The sequence below is a fragment of the Drosophila takahashii genome, chromosome 3L (genome assembly GCF_030179915.1).
Source record: "Drosophila takahashii strain IR98-3 E-12201 chromosome 3L, DtakHiC1v2, whole genome shotgun sequence".
Lineage (NCBI taxonomy): Eukaryota > Metazoa > Arthropoda > Insecta > Diptera > Drosophilidae > Drosophila > Drosophila takahashii.
Window position 1 is genome coordinate 12,524,937 of NC_091680.1, and position 17,181 is coordinate 12,542,117.

Consider the following 17,181-nt stretch of genomic DNA (forward strand, 5'->3'; position numbering starts at 1 on the left):
TTTAAATACACCACAATTTTTATTAGCCATTGTAGTTTACAAATCCGTAATGATTTTTATTTTTTGATTTTTATAATAAAACTCAAAAAATAACTGTTATTTTTTGATTTTTATGAATAACAGTTATTCCCTTGACATTTTTGAAAAAATGAAATAATTAAAAAAAACATAATACCCGTGCTTTTTATAACTTACTAAAAATTTGTTAAAAAAGGCAACCGCGCATATTTTATACCTATATTTTTTTAAAATTTTGTTTACCCACAAAATCGCCATAAATCAAGTTTGAGTTTTATTTTGATCACGACGAATAACTGTTATTTGTCAACTTTTATTATAAAACTCAAAAAATAACAGTTATTCTTTGAGTTTTACTTTACAAATCAGAAAATAACTGTTAAAGTGTGATTTTTAAAATAAAACTTTTAACAGTTACGTTCCCTGCTTATTAATCGAATAGTATGCATACGAAAAAAAAGTTTTGGGCAAATAAAAAATCTATAATAGTGGGCATGTCAGGAAATTCTTGGCAAATAGTTTTAAGCTGAATTAATGAAAATTAAATGTTCTAAAGGTATGTAATTTGTTGAGAACTACGTAACAGCTTAAAGGTAGAACTTTTCGGAGCCTCCCGCGTTTTAATAGTTGAATTATTTTACTAAAAACTACTTTTATCTGGAATATGTTTAAACAAATCGTTCAAGTGCAGATAGTTATTTATGAAGTTTATATTAGATATATATCATGGTCAATGACGTCAGTATCAGTACATAAATATGCCTTCATGACGCACTCTTCCGCAAAATATCGCTTTTGGCATTGAGGCATATTTGTTTAAAAATTGGCCAACATTTTCAACAGATGGTTTTCGTTTTGCACTTGGTTAACAAAGTAACGGGTTTATTGACTTAAACTTTCTGATTAAGACCGTGTTAAACCCTTGAACCTTTTTAAAATTATTAACAACTTAAATTAATAGTCTTACTATGGTCAGTAACGTCACTGCCAGTAGACAAATTTGATTTGCATATTTCTTTTGAAATGGGGACCGGGTTTTCGATAAAAAAAAGTAGAGAACTTTGGAGTTCCTTTAGGTTTTATTACTAGAAATATTTTCTTTTTTAAATAATTGCCTGAACATAAAGTCGCGCCTTTGATTTTCTTGAAATATAGACTGACCCTTGGCTAGCAAAACTCCTTATTTTTAAAGGAATATAAAAGTGTAATTAAATTGTGTTCGTATACAAACAACGGTTACTCGAAAACAGCGCCAAAGAACCTTTAATATTTAAACAACTGCTTTGTGGTATATACAAAAGAGTCTTGCAAAATTTTGTTTATTTGACCTGGTTTTATTGCGAATCTGTAATATTTGGATCAAATGCCATTTGCGAAATGTTTTTCGCAAGCCCTACCGAGAAGTATAAATAGTTTTGGGTTCCAGCCAGAACAGCATCAGTTGATCGTATCCAACTACCAAGCATCAACATGAAGTACGCCTGTTCCCTGCTCCTTTTGGCCATTGTGGGCTGCTTCCTGGTGAGCCTGTCCAGTGCGGCCAGTTCCACAACCACGACGGAGGCGGCCACCACCACTACCACCACCACAGCTTCGTCGGACACCACCACCACTACCGAATCCTCGGACACCACAACTACAACCACAGCCTCTTCCTCCTCCTCGTCGTCGTCCTCCGGCGCAAAGAAGCAAGTTATCCGCTACAAGCGGAAGGTTCACCGACCCAAGAAGGTCAGGAAAATCAAACGCAACAAGACTAGGACTAGGCACCGCCGCAGTTAAACCTTTTAAAACCAACTGATCCTGCCACAGCCGCTTTGAATCTCTACCAAACTCTCATGATCCTACTGCTTGTTATTTTATTTTCTATTTATAATTTTGGTTAATATATATTTATTATTGCAAGAATCAAATCGTTTTCTTTTTCTTTGCTATTAAAATAGCCATTTTGATAAAAGTAGTATATTTTATAAAAGGCGATGGTGCGTATGTGGTAAGCTCAGGCCCTTAAATGCAAACATTTTTTGAATATGCCTGAAACGCACAAAAAATGTCTATCCAAATGTGGACTGTCCCAATAAAAATATCTATCTTTGACAGGGCAAAGAAGTTCGGTTAACTAACTATAACTAATAAAGCATAACAAGAGAGGAGTTCAGAAGGTTAGAGTTGGTAACAAATGGAATTGGATTGATGGGTTGGGGTTTTTTAACCGCTGCGCTTCTTGTTGCGATGAATCTTCTTGACCTTCTTGGGGCGGTGGGTCTTTCGCTTGTAGTGGATCACATGCTTCTTCTTGCCGGAGGAGGAGGACGAGGAAGTGGTTGTTGTGGTGTCCGAGGATGACTCAGTGGTGGTGGTGGTTGAGTCCGAGGCTGCCGTGGTGGTGGTAGTGGTGGTGGAAGCTTCCGTCGAGGTTGTGGAACTTGCCGCACTGGACAGGCTCACCAGGAAGCAGCCCACAATGGCCAAAAGGAGTAGTGAACAGGCGTACTTCATGTTGATGCTTGGTAGTTGAATATGATCAACTGATGCTTTTCTGGTTCGAGCCTCTCACTATTTATACCATTCGGATAGGCTCAAAGAAAGCAAATGCCTTACGCACAATACAATCTTATCCACATCTTTGGGCCTTAATAACAAGGCTAAGCAAACAGTAATTTGCAAAGAACTATGCCTACCACGATGCAGTTGTTCAAATATTAAAAAATCTGTGGGGGAACACAGTTAGGCCCATTAGACGAATGTATTTTATAATGCTAAAGTTACTGCAAAATAAAATAGGCTTATTATTTTGACCTAAAATACGACATACGGAAAACCGAAATAGGTAATATAGCTATTTTTAATTCATTACCTTTAAAAAAAAGTGCGTGAATATATATAACAAACTGAAACTCAAAAGTTCTCAAAATATCTTTAAAGTTTGTACAAGTGATTTGTGGTAGGCATAGTGTATTGCTAATATTTATTTGAGTAGCCTAGTTATCCAGATAGGCTCGAAGATGTGGATCAGATGGTGAAATGCGTAAGGTTCTCACGCCTATGCGGATAAACCCAGATCTGTCAGATGTTTGATTTTCCAGCTCACCAACTAGGTATAAATAGTGTGGGGTTCCAGCCAGAATAGTATCAGTTGATCATATCCCAATATCAGATATCAACATGAAGTACGCCTGCTACCTGCTCCTTTTGGCCATTGTGGGCTGCTTCCTGGTGAGCCTGTCCAGTGCTGCCAGTTCCACAACCTCGACGGAAGCTTCCACCACCACTACCACCACCACGGCAGCTTCGTCGGACACAACCACCACCACTGAGTCATCCTCCGACACCACAACCACGACCACTGCATCCTCGTCCTCATCCTCCGGCAAGAAGAAGCACGTGACCCATTACAAGCGCAAGACCCACCGCCCCAAGAAGGTCAAGAAGATTCATCGCAACAAGAAGCGCAGCGGTTAAACAGTTCTAAAATTCATCCGATCCGATTCCATTTGTTATCAGCTCTGACACCATGAACTCCTCTCGTAATACGGTTTATTAGTTATAGTTATTTTAATTGTTATTGCGAATAAATACATTTTATTTAAAAACAAGAGAGAACGCTATAGTCGGGTTGGTGTCCCGACTATCTAATACCCGTCACTCAGCTAAAGGGAGCGCAAGGGAGATGGATATATAACATTTTTTGATTGCGCATAACTTTTCAATGAATGGTCCGATTTGATCTCAGCGTTCATACGGACGGACAGACGGACATGGCTATATCGACTCGGCTGGTGACCCTGATCAAGAATATATATACTTTATAGGGTCTGAAACGCTTTCTTCTCCCTGTTACATACTTTTTGCTCGAATACAATATACCTCTACGAGTAACGGGTATAAGAAGAAAGGAAGCTAGCTTCGGCCAGCTATAATTTTTTATCGAATTTTTTTTTGATCCGGCTGGTTTCGACTTGTATACTACCTCCAATAGAAAGAAGACTTTTGGTAAAGTTTCATCCCGATAGTTAGATCGGCTCGTCTAGTGTTGCTGATCAAGAATAGATATACTAGAAATGAGTCCTTCTCTGCGTTACAAACTTCTAACTAAATTAATAATACCCTCTGCACAAACCACATTTGGAAAAAAAAATCAAGAGAGGACGCTATAGTCGAGTGCTTCGACTATCGGATATCCGTCACTCAGCGAGAGGGAGGGCGACGGAGATGCAAGCATATATTGCTGCCCTTCTATTTTATTTAAGCAATTTTTGTTTATGCTTAGTAAATGAATAAGTATGTTTTATATACTATTAGTTTATGTACAAAATGACCTTGGTTAAATACTTTTTATTTTCGAATTTTAATACTACTGTTTAGAATAATTTACTCCTTTGGATCCCGCCCAATCCAAAATATATTGATGAGTTTCTCAAGGCTTTTTTTTAATAAAATTTATTTATTACAGAGAAGCAGGTAGTTCCCACAGCTGCGAAATAACAAGGAAAATAACTATAACTATAACTAATAAACCGTAATACGAGAGGAGTTCATGGGGTTAGAGCTGATAACAAATGGAATCGGATCGGATGAATTTTAGAACTGTTTAACCGCTGCGCTTCTTGTTGCGATGAATCTTCTTGACCTTCTTGGGGCGGTGGGTCTTGCGCTTGTAATGGGTCACGTGCTTCTTCTTGCCGGAGGATGAGGACGAGGATGCAGTGGTCGTGGTTGTGGTGTCGGAGGATGACTCAGTGGTGGTGGTTGTGTCCGACGAAGCTGCCGTGGTGGTGGTAGTGGTGGTGGAAGCTTCCGTCGAGGTTGTGGAACTTGCCGCACTGGACAGGCTCACCAGGAAGCAGCCCGAAATGGCCAAAAGGAGCAGGTAGCAGGCGTACTTCATGTTGATATCTGATATTGGGATATGATCAACTGATACTATTCTGGCTGAAACCCCACACTATTTATACCTAGTTGGAGAGCTGGAAAATCAAACATCTGACAGATCTGGGTTTATCCGCATAGGCGTGAGAACCTTACGCATTATACCATCTGATCCACTTCTTCGAGCCTATCTGGAAAACCAGGCTACTCAAATAAATATTAGCAAAACACTATGCCTACTAGAAATCACTTGTACAAACTTCAAAGATATTTTGAGAACTTCAATTTAGCTGGAATCATGTTGACGCTGCTTCTGAGTTTCAGCTGTTTATATTTATACACGCACTTTCTAATTATATTATATCACTGGCAGCTCGACAAATGCGGAACAGTAAAAATAAACACAATACACTCACAAAAGTGTGACTGGGTATTAAGATCAGAATTAAATGTGTATTAACATTTGTTTTGTTTATTATAGTTAAATAATTATAGTTTAAATAAAATAAATAAATACTGTTACAATCAAAACTTAATTTAAAAATAATTCATTAGGTAAACATACAAAAATGTTTGTATACAATGTGGGAAGAAAAAAAGAAACCAAACTTTTGTGAATCGGGCTATTACTATATGTAGAACCAGTTTAAAACTGTTTACCTAACCCAAAGAATTTAGACAACAATACGGCAACTGATGTCATAAGTCCGCTGCAATGCAATAAAGTTCAAAATTCGACAACTTCGAGACCGCCTGAAATGATGCAGAGAATAAGGCCAATGGGTCATGGGAGAACTCACTTCTTTGGACCACCGTCTATAGAATAGGTCATAAACCAAGAGAACAGGTTCCCACCATTCCACCTGTGACGCGTGCTATATATGTACGTTCCCCACACAATCGTATGTACGGACCCAGCTACTTAGCCGCTAAATACCAAACAACATCTTTTTACATCGCCAATAAATGGTGTTTAATTGTGCTCTTGTTGTTGTTTCTCGTTTTTGCAGACTCCGTTTGGCGACATTCTAGGTAGAGAGAAGAAAGAAGGAGTAGAGAACGGGAGAGATCTTTTTGCATGCGCATCTAGTGTTGCAGGTTCAGATTTTAATCCGTTAAAAAAAAAGATACATTGTATTGTAATGTTTACAAAAATTAATGTACGAGTAAGACTAACAATTGGCCCGTAAGATATAGACATTTCTTAATTCAATATGAATTTAGATTGATTTATAATAAATTATTCTTTTATTTATTGAAATTCATATATTTTTATCGTAATGGGCTACAATATTTTAACCCAGCTTTTTTTCTCAATCAAGGCATCACTGAGCATTGCTGACAAAACGGGAAATGGGTTAAGAATGAAGCAGAGGAAGGAGAAAGAGACAGGGCCCCAGCAGCCGAACCGCATTCCATGCGCAGACAGCGCAGTCGCACAGTGTCTCGTGTTTAAGATACATACTTTGCAAGAATCAAAGATTGAGTTTTTCATTTTTCTTGGAATTTGTACATATTTTATTATATTTTGCCATTTATGTTTAATTTACCCAACTTTTTGTGGACACTTAAAAATTATAATTTTTTCAGGAACCAACGTTTAAGAAGGATATAAAAATTACCAAAACCAAACCTAAATGAAGTTTTTAAATTTAAAGGTACTGAATAGAGATTTTTAAAAAGTACTTTTGTATTTTTAATAGAGTTTGAAATAAACAACTATCATTTTCGCAGCGTGCTTAGCACAATCGACCCACTGTGCGCCGAGGGCAGCGGCTGCGGCTGCGCAGAAGAAAGAGAGCCATCGCGGATCCGTTTCCAGTCGTAGTCGTCCATTCAGATTCAGTCAGTGCGTCGCGAGATCTTTGCCGTGCAGGTTGCGGTTTTGGCCAAGGAATACAAATACGTTTATTCGATCGGGCGAACGGTTATTTCACTTCCGTGAGTGTGTGTTGGTGGGAATATTTCGGTAACGAAACTTTCTTCAACAGCTGGCCATCGTTTGTATGTAAATGCAAATCACCTAAGAAGGCGGCCGGAGGAAGAGACAGCGAGACAAGTGGAGTGTAGAAAGTGCAAAACAGGTTTTTTTTGTTAGCAGGGAAACGTGGCAAGCAAAAAAAAATCAAAGTGATTGCTCGATTATCGCTGTATTATCTCATGTTTGACGAATGCTAATTGATCAGTGAAAGTGGGCTCGAAAAAACAATGCGAGGAAGAAATGCCCGCTGAAAGCGATGAGCAAATCGCACGCTGAAATAAAAACACAAACAAAAACGAGGAAACCGCTATGTCTGCCACCTACACCAATACAATTACACAGCGCCGCAAGACGGCCAAAGTGAACAAGCAACAACAGCAGCAACAACAACAACAACAACAATGGGCGGCCAGCGATTTGGGCGGCGAGTCGTCAAACGAAAGACTTCACTTTCGCAGCCGTTCAACAAACTCGAAAGCAACAACACCGACGGCGGCGGCCAGCAACTCACCTTCACCACTGTGCTGTAACGGTGCTCGTGCTCTAACAATGCTCAATTGCTGCGTCGACGTCAATTGCCATTTGAATGCGCCGCTGCGCGGCAGCGTTAGCCGGCACACGACGCCGACGTCGACGCCCACGCCAACTGCGACGCCGACGCCGGCAGCGACGCCAAAACAAGCCTCCCCCTCGCCCACCTCCGATCGTTCGCGCTCCCTCTCACGTTCGCCCACGCCGTCTCGCTCTCGCTCGCTCTCCTGCCATAAACAACAGCAGAAGCACAAGAGCAGCGCAGCAGCCGCCGCAGTCGCAGCGGAGGAGAGAGAAACCGCTAGTACGAATACGCCGCCATTTACCGTTAGCCTGAGCATCGATCTCTTCAGCTGGACGCTCTTTCTCTTGGCCTTCGGCACGCGTTTCTATAAGTTGGCAACGCCGCCGCATATTGTGTGAGTAGAAAAACAATAACAAATCAGGAAGTGGAAAAAGGGGGTCACCACTGAGGGAAAAACTACCAATATTTAGGGTCTGCAAAGTGGCTACTAGGTTTATCACTTATACTCACTGTTGCCTTCGATCAAAAAGTTATTTTATGTAGGTTACATATGGGCACTTCCAAAAAAAAGTCCACCAAGCCAAAAACCTTAAAACTTGAAAAAAACATATTTCCACATGATTTTGCCCCGATATTAGTTTCTAATTAGTTGGATACTGAGCTTAACTACAAATTTGGAGTATAGTTTGATTATTTTTATGACAAACTCCACCAATTTACGGAAAAATCAGTTTTTGGCTATTTTTTTGTTATTTTTTGGACCTGTCTTCTGTTGTTAATTTATCCTATAGGAATGCTAATATGTGACATTTTTCTGTACTGAATGCTTCATTCACATGCTAAACTATTAAGTTAAAAGCAAAACATCCAGCAATTGAGAGATAGAGGTAAAGAAATTCGCTTTACAAAACCGTCGGAAAAAATGTCCCGAGCGACATGTCCCGAGCGAATGTGGTTGAGACTGCATAAAAAAAAAACGGCAAAGAATTTTTGAGTAAAACCAAAAGCATTTCACAGCGACATGTTTGAACAACATTCTAAAAAAAATCGCAATAAAATATTCCATCAGAATTCGCTAATTTCTGGTGTTGTATGAACTTCCCCGAAATCCACTTCTATTTTTGTCCCGAGCGAATACGGCAGTTTTTTACCGATATCTTAAAAACTAAAAGCGGTACAAAATCAAGATTTTTACCATAAAATAGAGCTTGGAAAGAGTGAAAAGAAAAGCCCATAATTAAAATTAAAATCCATTGTTTTACAATTTTTTTTCAACTTTAAATGTGTGCAAATGTCCCGAGCGACATTTTGGAAGTGCCCATATATTTGATAACTCTTCCTGCTCTAAACAACCTATTTAACCGAAAATCATAACTTAACCAAGTTATAAATGGAAGAAACATTTTTCCGACTACTGTCATACGTGTCGTATAAGTAATTTTTATAAAAAACTTTTAAAAATATTTTAGTTGTTGAATACTTTTTTTAAATCAATAATCTTCTATGTGAAGGGTGGGAATAAGATTACTTTTTGGACTGCCCTAAGCCATTATTGATAATAAAATATATTACAATATTAACATATTCTTTTTACCAGACCCACACAAAAAACTGATTGGTCAAATTAACCAATATAAAATAATAGTAACAAATCTAAAATAAAAAATAAATACTGAATTTGATCAAATTTATCCACATATTTTGTTGTGTGCATTTTCAAATATTTCTTGATCGTCCCACAACCATTTAAAACCAAATGCAGTTCATTATAAATTCTCTAGTAAAATAAAAGGTCATAAAATATGTCTAAGCTAGAAACTTGTTTTAAATGGGCCAACGTGTTCTATAAAACTTAACCACATCATAAGGGACTTTCCAATAAGCTAACAATATTATTTGTATTACCATAACAGAAACCCCAAGAAACTTAATTCTTAGTAACAAAATATAAACAACTTTTAAACCCACAGCTTCGATGAACTCCATTACGGCAAGTACATCTCAATGTACATGCGCAACATCTTCTTCTTCGATCAACATCCTCCGCTGGGAAAACAGCTAATCGCCGGATTGGTCAGCCTGGCCGGCTACGATGGAAACTACACTTTTTCCCGGATTGGTGAGCCCTATGCGCCGGAAATGCCCATCTTCTGGTTCAGGTTTATCCCGGCCTTGTGCGGCAGTCTTTTGGCCCCCGCCGTTTATAAGCTGCTGCTGGAGGCGAAGCTGAGTCGATGGTCCTCGGCTCTGGGCGGTCTGCTCGTCGTCCTGGACAACTCCTTGCTGACGCAATCCAGATTCGTGCTCATGGAATCGATGCTGCTGCTGGCCACCACTCTCGGAATCGCCTGTCTTCTTCGCTTCCAGCGGTGTCGCCTGGGCAGCCTCCAATGGCTGATCAGCGGAGCTGCATCCGCCGTACTTCTGGGCGCTGCCGGAACCGTCAAGTACATTGGATTCCTGGCGCTGGGACTGGCCTTCTATTTGTTATGTCGACACCTCTGGCAGCTACTCTACGACGCCAAACTGACTGGTAGGATATGGATTTTATTAGAAACCATCATTTATATTCCTTATACGACCACAAACAATTTTAAAATGTGTCCAGCGCGCACATTTTTAAAGATTTCGGAGAAGAATAAATGCAATTTTATTGCGTTTATTTATACCTATCGAAATGTAAAAGAAATTTTTCAAATCGGACCATTCGTTAAAATGTTATGCCCGATAAAAGTTTTATATCTCCATCATCCTCGCAATCCCTTTAGCAGAGTTTTGTTTTTCTGGGTTGTTTTTCTATTAAACTAATATATTTGTCTTCTTTTCAGATCGCCAGCTGTGGATGCACGCCCTAAGTCGCCTGCTGATCTTCGTTGGAATTCCTTTGGCCGTCTACGTGGGAGTATTCTACGTTCACTTCAAGGCACTTCACCGGGCTGGACCACATGACAGCATCATGACCAGCGCGTTTCAGGCTTCTCTGGAAGGCGGACTGGCATCGATCACACGGGGACAGCCCTTGAAAGTGGTTCATGGATCGCAGATCACACTGCGCCACACCCACGGACGCACCTGCTGGCTGCACTCGCATCCAGCTGTATATCCAGTGCGTTATCCGGACAAACGAGGCTCCTCCCACCAGCAGCAGGTCACTTGCTACTCCTTCAAGGATGTGAACAACTGGTGGCTGGTCAAGCGACCGACCAAGGAAAACCTGGTGGTGGGAGATCAGCCGGATGTTATTCGGCACGGCGACGTTATCCAGTTGGTCCATGGCATCACCAGCAGAGCTCTCAATTCGCACGACGTGGCCGCCGCAATGACGCCGCAATGTCAGGAGGTCAGCTGCTACATAGACTACGAGATCAAAATGGCCGGTGAGCTGTTGTGGCGTGTGGAGATCCTAAATCGCGATTCCGAGGGCGACAGTTGGCATGCCATCAAGTCCGAGATCCGGCTGATTCACGAGTCCACGGGAGCTGCCCTGAAGTTCAGTGGCCGTCAACTTCCCGACTGGGGCTTCAATCAGCACGAGGTGGTGGCTGATCGCGAGAAGGGAGCACACGAGGACACCATTTGGAATGTCGAGGAACACCGCTATACGCAGAGTAAGTGGTTTGATACTTATTTGAATATTTACAATATTTATAATTTTCCTTTAAACCCTTTTAGCTGAGGACCATCGGGAGAGGGAGCGCCAGCTGCTGACTGCCGAGATGATACCCACGAAGCGAACGCGTATTTCGTTTTGGGCCAAATTACTGGAGCTGCAGTCCAAGATGCTCTTCCAAACGAAATCTCTGCCCAGTCACATGTACAGCTCGATGCCGCACGAATGGCCGCTGATGGACAAGGGCATCGCCTACTGGCTGGATTCGGAGTCGAATGCGCAGATTTATCTGCTGGGAAACGTACTCCTCTGGTACACGGCCACCGCAGGAATCCTGGTCTACGCCGGACTACTCGCCTTCTATGCCGTTCGAAGGCAGCGTCTTTGTTTCGATATCTCCGAGCGGGAGTGGCATCGCTTCCTGATCGCTGGCGATACTTTTTTCGTCGGCTATCTCATGCACTACTTGCCGTACTTCTTTGTGGATCGCACACTCTTCCTGCACAACTACTTGCCAGCCTTTGTCTTCAAACTACTCCTATTGTGCTTTGTCGTGGAGCATTTGGACTATCTGCTAAGGCGCTTCTGCACCGGACGTGGTGTCCACCTGGTGCGTCTGTATCGCCTCATGCTCATTTTCTGGCTGGTGGGCGTGCTGAGCATTTTCTCCAAATTTATACCATTCAGTTATGGAGCGCGAAAGATGAGCCTGAATGAGGTGCGCAGCCTGCGATGGAAGGACACCTGGGACTTTGTGCTTCACAAAAATCACCCTCTGCACTGAAAAACTAACCGAACAGCCATCTTTGAAACAGAGAGACGTGCAATGATGTACTCGTACCATGTAGAATAGACTAGGAGACCTAGCTAAAGTTGAACTAGTGCTAAGCCATAAATTATTTGACATGTAAACATACTCATTTGCAAGACGAATTAAAACTATTATTTATTTATTTTAAAGTAAATGCTCGAGCTTTATAAGTCATGGGTTTTGCTTACAAATTGTGTTTGTAATTTTAAGGTTTATTTTCAGTTAGGAAACACTCAACACATACATCTAAAAAACATGGCCAATAGGGGACTTTTTGTAGACAGAAACTCAAATATTCCAGCTGCAGGTTTAACCACTATTGGATTAGATGACGAGGGAAATGTTAAGCATTGTTTAAGTATCACAAATCCTGAAGAATTAGCCGAGAGTCTGGTGAAAACGAAATGCGGACAGATCAAGCAGGACTATTACACCATGCCAGCGGTGTCAGTAATTCCCAGCAACAGCTTACGGGATTTGTTGACCAGTGAGCTGAAAAAGTCCCGCTTTATGTCCTTCAAGGAGAAGTTCTATGAGGAGATGTACTTCAAGAAACCGCACTTGGGCCAAGTTAGAAAAACTTTCTCCAAACCGGACAGCGTGAGCAACCACAGCCAAACCTTTGGAAGTCCATCGAGCGCAGCTCCCTCGGAATCCCTTTATACAATCGTAATGCCAAAGAAGTCGGCGGAGCAAGTAAATAAGGAGTACGAAGCGTTTCACGACAAGTACATTATCAGCCACAATCACTACTTTCCATCGGAGCAGGTAAATCGAAGGTAAGCTTATTCATTAAATTTTAGGTATAAGATAAAAAATACATAATTCCTTAGATATACCCAACCATTTGATCGAAACTCCCCTTGTGGAGATTTTCAAAGCCTTGGCGACTTTGGACTGAAAGTGAAGCGATGTCTTGAGGAAGGTGAAAATCATCTAAAGGTTATTGGGAAGGCTCAAGTAGACTTTATGAATCGCACCGAAGCTCCCTTGGGAAAGAAATTCAAAAAGTAAGATATTAATAGAACTAATAAAAGTTTTGATACATGATATACTCCTCTAGGTATTCTTGTGCGGTTCCCGATATAACTTTTGGTACCCCTCTGCGCAGCAATGGCGATGTAAAGATGATACTTAATAATATCGAACCGTGCGATAAAAATAACCGACTATTGGACGCCATCGCCTATTTGAACAAGAAGCGACACAATTTAAGAAAGCCACTTGACTTTCATATGCATAGTCTGAGAACCTTACTGGAAAGCAGCGATAACAATAAATCGGGACACTTGTCGCTGGCACGGATCATGGAAATCCTAGCAAAGTTCCACATCCACCTGGATTTTACAAAAATCCGTGTTGCCTTGTCTCATTTTCAGATGATAATCGACGAGGGTTGCGCCACGGAGCGTGTAAATTATGTGGATTTCTTTCGGCTTCTCTCCATTCATGAGCCAATGCCTAAAACAGGAAGTATGTCCAATGTGTCCGGTATCAGTTGCATGGACACCACTTATCGATCACTCTGCGAAGATCGTCAAAAGAAGTGCAATGAAGATCGAATAATCATGAACCAGAAACTCGAAGAGGAAAAAACCTGTGTAAAGGATCTCGTAACCCCGGATCTGTCAACATTACGTGGCCTAAAACCCAGTGATTTCTTCCGATTGCGGCCCAAAGTGGAAATCGAACGTATCTTCCGAAGACTCGTCCCAATGGATAAATTCGAGGCTATTTGGCAGAGACTTATGGTTCAGTTTAGGGATCAGAATGAAATGGCATCAGTCACTCAGTTTCGTACCGAGATGCACAACAAAATAGAAGATCTAATAATGTCTAATGTATAACTACATGTAAATGAAAAAAACAAAGAAATACAATAACAGAGTCATTTATTTAACAATAATTACTGTTGGTCTATTTGATTAATTTTTAGCTTTTAGTTATTGTTATTGTGGTAAAGTAGTTTATTTTGGACAGCTGTTTTTCTCTTGTAATACCATCATATTGGTAAGAATTGGATGCAGAGAACTTCTGTCAGGAAATAATCTACACTTAAACTAATTTATTTGACAAATGTGTACATAAAGCACATAACACGGAAAAGAGCTGAAATGTTAAACCCCTATATAAGAGTATGTTTTCGCTTTGGTAAGGCATAACACGTAACAGTACTGTTTCGATACGGATTTCACCCATTTCCATTCGGATTTATTAGCCAAAAAGCAAGGATCATTAAAGATGAAGTTCCTTTTCGTGGCTGTTCTTATCGCCTTGGCCATTCAGTTGGCCTATTCTGCATCTGGCACAACAACAACTACAACGGCTGCTACGACTACAACAACGACAACCACTGCGGCATCAACCACCACAACAACCGCCTCTTCCACCCACAAGAAGCGCTGTTGGAGGGGCAACAACTGGTGCCACACCCGCATCCCCAAGAAGAAGTGCAAGAACCCGAAGAGGTGCCACAAGACCGTTGTGATTGTGACCCACAAGCGCGGATGAAAATGCAGCGATGCCATTCCTTTGAAAAACTAAAAATAATCAAAATATTTGTTTTTAAATATTTTAAATAAAATAAATTTGTATGCAACATAACCCATTGTTTTCCCCAAAGCTAGTAGAGCTTCCACAACTCGAACTTCCTTAATTCGAGTCCTAATATGATTCACTAAGCATAGAGAGAACTATTATAACCTTATTAACCTTATGATGAGGGATCTTCTTATAAAATTTTAGCCCAATTATGGTTATGCGTAATATGGTTATGTTTGTAAACTTTCGAATGAGTTGGTGATTTGGTGAGCTAAAAAAATGTAGGTCCCATGAAATCATGTATTGTGGCCAAACTTCAAAAACTACTTTTACGATAAGAAACTGCTACCAGATAAAATTATCTGTTACTACAAAACCAACACTGCGGATACGTAATTTTTTTACACATAGAATCAATGCGAATTTTATATTTGTTACAAAGTTTGTAAGGAAACTTATTCCTAGTCACGATCACTAGAAAGTAGTTAGTTTTTTTGTTAGTGCCTAAAGACTTACCATAACTTGTTCACATCGGACAATTAAATTAACTTATTTTGCTTTCCTGAAAGGAGTGCGCATAGACACGTCACATAAAAAGAATTTCCCGTCTTTTTACCATTATGCTCCAGTCCATCATGCTATAAACCAATGGGGAAATACAAAATATATTACAGATTGTTATTCGGATATTTGTTTAACTTTAGGCTTACAGTCGCATTAACGCCAATATATTTTGGTAAAGTCGGCAATTTTTTGAACAGCTGTTTTTCCATGTCAATAAGGCATGTAAGATTTTAAATATTTAAAATTGCGTAGTATTTGTACAAATTGGATGCAAAGAATTACAGTACACAATTATTATTTGGCAAATACAGATATTAACACTTAAAGAGGAAAAGATTTGAAATGGAATACTCCTATATAAGAGTATGTTTTCGCTTCGGTAGGCATAACATCGACAGTACTGATTCCAAACGGATTTAATCCATTTCGGCTTATAAGCTTTTTACAAAAACCCAGGATCATTAAAGATGAAATTTCTTTTCGTGGTTGCTCTTGTCGCCGTGGCCATTCAGTTGGCCTATTCTGCATCTGGCACAACAACAACTACAACGGCTGCTACGACTACAACAACGACAACCACTGCGGCATCAACCACCACAACAACCGCCTCTTCCACCCACAAGAAGCTCTGTTGGAGGGGCAACAACTGGTGCCACACCCGCATCCCCAAGAAGAAGTGCAAGCACCCGAAAAGGTGCCACAAGACCGTTGTGATCGTGACCCACAGGAAGAACTGAAAACCTTCGAAATGTTGTGAATTAAAAATAAAGACCAATCTCACGAAAATATTTTCTTTTATTTGTAATCTCATTCTTCATTTGTCCTGTTCTCTCCTCTTTTTATCAATTGGGATTTTGTTTGTATTTGCTCTTAAATTATAGTTCAGTTATAAGTAATTAAATTGGTATTATAAAAAACATGCGTTATCTACTACTACTTACTACCTCCTAAAGTGGTAAAAAAGTCGAAGAGGCCTTTAAATTATAAAATTCGAAAGATTTTTGTTGTTTGACTAAGGAAATACGTCTTATAAAATGTTGTTATCAATATTTCTGTGACACCACCAATTAAGCGCCGTTTTCTGGTCAGCATATTAAATTTAAAGCGGACTTTGAACTCTAAAATTAGCGTTTAACTAAACTAACCGTCTTAATAAACCGTCTTCGGTTGGTTGCCCGGATAAGAGCATTTTTCTGGACCGCTATTAAAATTTTAAGCGGTCTATAAACTTTTTAACATGTGTTTGAGAAGTCGGGACTTAATCTATGATCCAGTTTCGACGTATCGAATAAAAATATATTCCTATAATATAATAAATGTAACATATTTTTTTGGAAAATACGTTGTTTTGCATAAGTAGTTCTAAAAACGTATAAGTTTCCGCTCAATTTTAGCTTCTGGTCCCACAATAAATCAACAAAGATCCAAAATAAAAAATCAACCAACCTAGAAGAATGTATTTTTACAGCTGTTTTATCATGTCAGTGAACCAAAGTGTCTCTGTGTGGCTTGTAATTATTTGCTATCGTAATATTATAATAGTTCTAGTTCAGAATTCAGTACCTGGACAATATGGAAATCAGTTTCAAAATTATTATTTGGCAAATAACTATATTAGCACCAAATAAGGAACAAAGCTGAAGGGGAATTTAACTATAAAAGATGTGGATTTCAGTAAGTTTAATCACAACACTGTATACAACCACTTGAACAGGTTCCTGCTTCCTTTTACCAGTTTCATCACTAATATTCAAGGATTATTCAAGATGAAGTTCGCTTATCTTTTCGCCCTTATCGCCTTGGCCATCCAGTTGGCCACTTCAGCACCGGCTCCAACTGTCATAAAGACTAAAGTGATTTTGACCCGTCATCCTAACTGAGATCCTGGACGTTTCTTTATCTTTCAAATAAATATTTAACAAAATGAAAACCATTTGTTTTATTATTTCCTTCCAAATCAAATAAATCATATCCAAAATGTCAGAAAAATCGAGTTCAATTCAAAAATTAAAGACACTCAGAGAACACTTCATACATAACATACAAAAGGGATAGGAAACAAAGTAAGATCATTGACAATGGCGAACAGAGGACACTTCTACATGTTTTACTATTTTTTATATAGTTCACTTCTCCACAGGAAGAACTGAAAACCTTCGAAATTTACTAAATTAAAAACAAATACCAATTTCAAAAAAATTTTTTTTTTCATTTGCATTCTGTTTTTTGGA

General features: G+C 39.7%; 8 protein-coding genes across 9 annotated transcripts; 6 read left to right on the forward strand and 2 right to left on the reverse strand.

Moving 5' to 3' along the window:
• The first annotated feature begins 538 nt into the window (after positions 1-538).
• LOC108059073 (protein new-glue 1-like) lies at positions 539-3,497 on the forward strand. Of its 2 annotated transcripts, none has more exons than XM_070215875.1 (3): positions 539-574; positions 3,004-3,116; positions 3,176-3,497. In XM_070215875.1, the coding sequence occupies exons 2-3, from the start codon at positions 3,089-3,091 to the stop codon at positions 3,478-3,480; spliced, it is 333 nt and encodes a 110-aa protein (XP_070071976.1). In that variant the 5' UTR covers positions 539-574; positions 3,004-3,088; the 3' UTR covers positions 3,481-3,497. The 2 variants fall into 2 exon arrangements, with proteins under 2 accessions (XP_070071976.1, XP_016999600.3); XM_017144111.3 differs by lacking the exon at positions 539-574 and adding an exon at positions 2,835-2,848 and having other exon boundaries at positions 2,944-3,116.
• On the forward strand, positions 1,262-1,860 carry LOC108059045 (protein new-glue 2-like). The gene has a single exon (XM_017144082.3). The coding sequence runs from the start codon at positions 1,489-1,491 to the stop codon at positions 1,798-1,800; it is 312 nt and encodes a 103-aa protein (XP_016999571.2). The 5' UTR covers positions 1,262-1,488; the 3' UTR covers positions 1,801-1,860.
• On the reverse strand, positions 2,227-2,517 carry LOC108059072 (protein new-glue 1-like). The gene has a single exon (XM_017144110.2). It carries the CDS (start codon positions 2,515-2,517, stop codon positions 2,227-2,229), a length of 291 nt encoding a protein of 96 aa, XP_016999599.2.
• A 987-nt stretch (positions 3,498-4,484) lies between the features above and the next one.
• Positions 4,485-5,238, reverse strand: LOC108059068 (protein new-glue 1-like). The gene is made up of 2 exons (XM_070215630.1): positions 4,974-5,238; positions 4,485-4,914 (listed from the first exon to the last, which is right to left on the reverse strand). Exons 1-2 carry the CDS (start codon positions 4,999-5,001, stop codon positions 4,610-4,612), a joined length of 333 nt encoding a protein of 110 aa, XP_070071731.1. The 5' UTR covers positions 5,002-5,238; the 3' UTR covers positions 4,485-4,609.
• A 1,487-nt stretch (positions 5,239-6,725) lies between these two features.
• On the forward strand, positions 6,726-11,999 carry rt (Protein O-mannosyltransferase rt). The gene is made up of 4 exons (XM_017144126.3): positions 6,726-7,818; positions 9,395-9,957; positions 10,253-11,032; positions 11,097-11,999. The coding sequence occupies exons 1-4, from the start codon at positions 7,178-7,180 to the stop codon at positions 11,816-11,818; spliced, it is 2,706 nt and encodes a 901-aa protein (XP_016999615.2). The 5' UTR covers positions 6,726-7,177; the 3' UTR covers positions 11,819-11,999.
• Positions 12,000-12,006: 7 nt separating this feature from the next.
• On the forward strand, positions 12,007-13,745 carry LOC108059064 (EF-hand domain-containing family member B). The gene is made up of 3 exons (XM_017144101.3): positions 12,007-12,624; positions 12,679-12,855; positions 12,909-13,745. Exons 1-3 carry the CDS (start codon positions 12,101-12,103, stop codon positions 13,690-13,692), a joined length of 1,485 nt encoding a protein of 494 aa, XP_016999590.2. The 5' UTR covers positions 12,007-12,100; the 3' UTR covers positions 13,693-13,745.
• Positions 13,746-13,997: 252 nt separating this feature from the next.
• Positions 13,998-14,363, forward strand: LOC123003466 (protein new-glue 3-like). Its single transcript, XM_044396042.2, has one exon. The coding sequence runs from the start codon at positions 14,087-14,089 to the stop codon at positions 14,354-14,356; it is 270 nt and encodes an 89-aa protein (XP_044251977.1). The 5' UTR covers positions 13,998-14,086; the 3' UTR covers positions 14,357-14,363.
• A 968-nt stretch (positions 14,364-15,331) lies between these two features.
• Positions 15,332-15,736, forward strand: LOC123003439 (protein new-glue 3-like). The gene has a single exon (XM_044395995.2). The coding sequence runs from the start codon at positions 15,418-15,420 to the stop codon at positions 15,685-15,687; it is 270 nt and encodes an 89-aa protein (XP_044251930.1). The 5' UTR covers positions 15,332-15,417; the 3' UTR covers positions 15,688-15,736.
• The last annotated feature ends 1,445 nt before the right edge of the window (positions 15,737-17,181 follow it).

Coding starts and splice junctions, on each gene's coding strand:
- rt (XM_017144126.3), top strand. CDS start 7,178: ATGTCTGCCACCTACACCAATACAATTACACAGCGCCGCAAGACGGCC. Junction 9,958..10,252: donor CTACGACGCCAAACTGACTG/GTAGGATATGGA, acceptor TCTTCTTTTCAG/ATCGCCAGCTGTGGATGCAC. Junction 11,033..11,096: donor GGAACACCGCTATACGCAGA/GTAAGTGGTTTG, acceptor AAACCCTTTTAG/CTGAGGACCATCGGGAGAGG.
- LOC108059072 (XM_017144110.2), bottom strand. CDS start 2,517: ATGAAGTACGCCTGTTCACTACTCCTTTTGGCCATTGTGGGCTGCTTC.
- LOC123003439 (XM_044395995.2), top strand. CDS start 15,418: ATGAAATTTCTTTTCGTGGTTGCTCTTGTCGCCGTGGCCATTCAGTTG.
- LOC108059045 (XM_017144082.3), top strand. CDS start 1,489: ATGAAGTACGCCTGTTCCCTGCTCCTTTTGGCCATTGTGGGCTGCTTC.
- LOC123003466 (XM_044396042.2), top strand. CDS start 14,087: ATGAAGTTCCTTTTCGTGGCTGTTCTTATCGCCTTGGCCATTCAGTTG.
- LOC108059068 (XM_070215630.1), bottom strand. CDS start 5,001: ATGTTTGATTTTCCAGCTCTCCAACTAG. Junction 4,915..4,973: donor TTTTCCAGCTCTCCAACTAG/GTATAAATAGTG, acceptor TCCCAATATCAG/ATATCAACATGAAGTACGCC.
- LOC108059064 (XM_017144101.3), top strand. CDS start 12,101: ATGGCCAATAGGGGACTTTTTGTAGACAGAAACTCAAATATTCCAGCT. Junction 12,625..12,678: donor TCGGAGCAGGTAAATCGAAG/GTAAGCTTATTC, acceptor ATAATTCCTTAG/ATATACCCAACCATTTGATC. Junction 12,856..12,908: donor TTGGGAAAGAAATTCAAAAA/GTAAGATATTAA, acceptor ATACTCCTCTAG/GTATTCTTGTGCGGTTCCCG.
- LOC108059073 (XM_070215875.1), top strand. CDS start 3,089: ATGTTTGATTTTCCAGCTCACCAACTAG. Junction 3,117..3,175: donor TTTTCCAGCTCACCAACTAG/GTATAAATAGTG, acceptor TCCCAATATCAG/ATATCAACATGAAGTACGCC.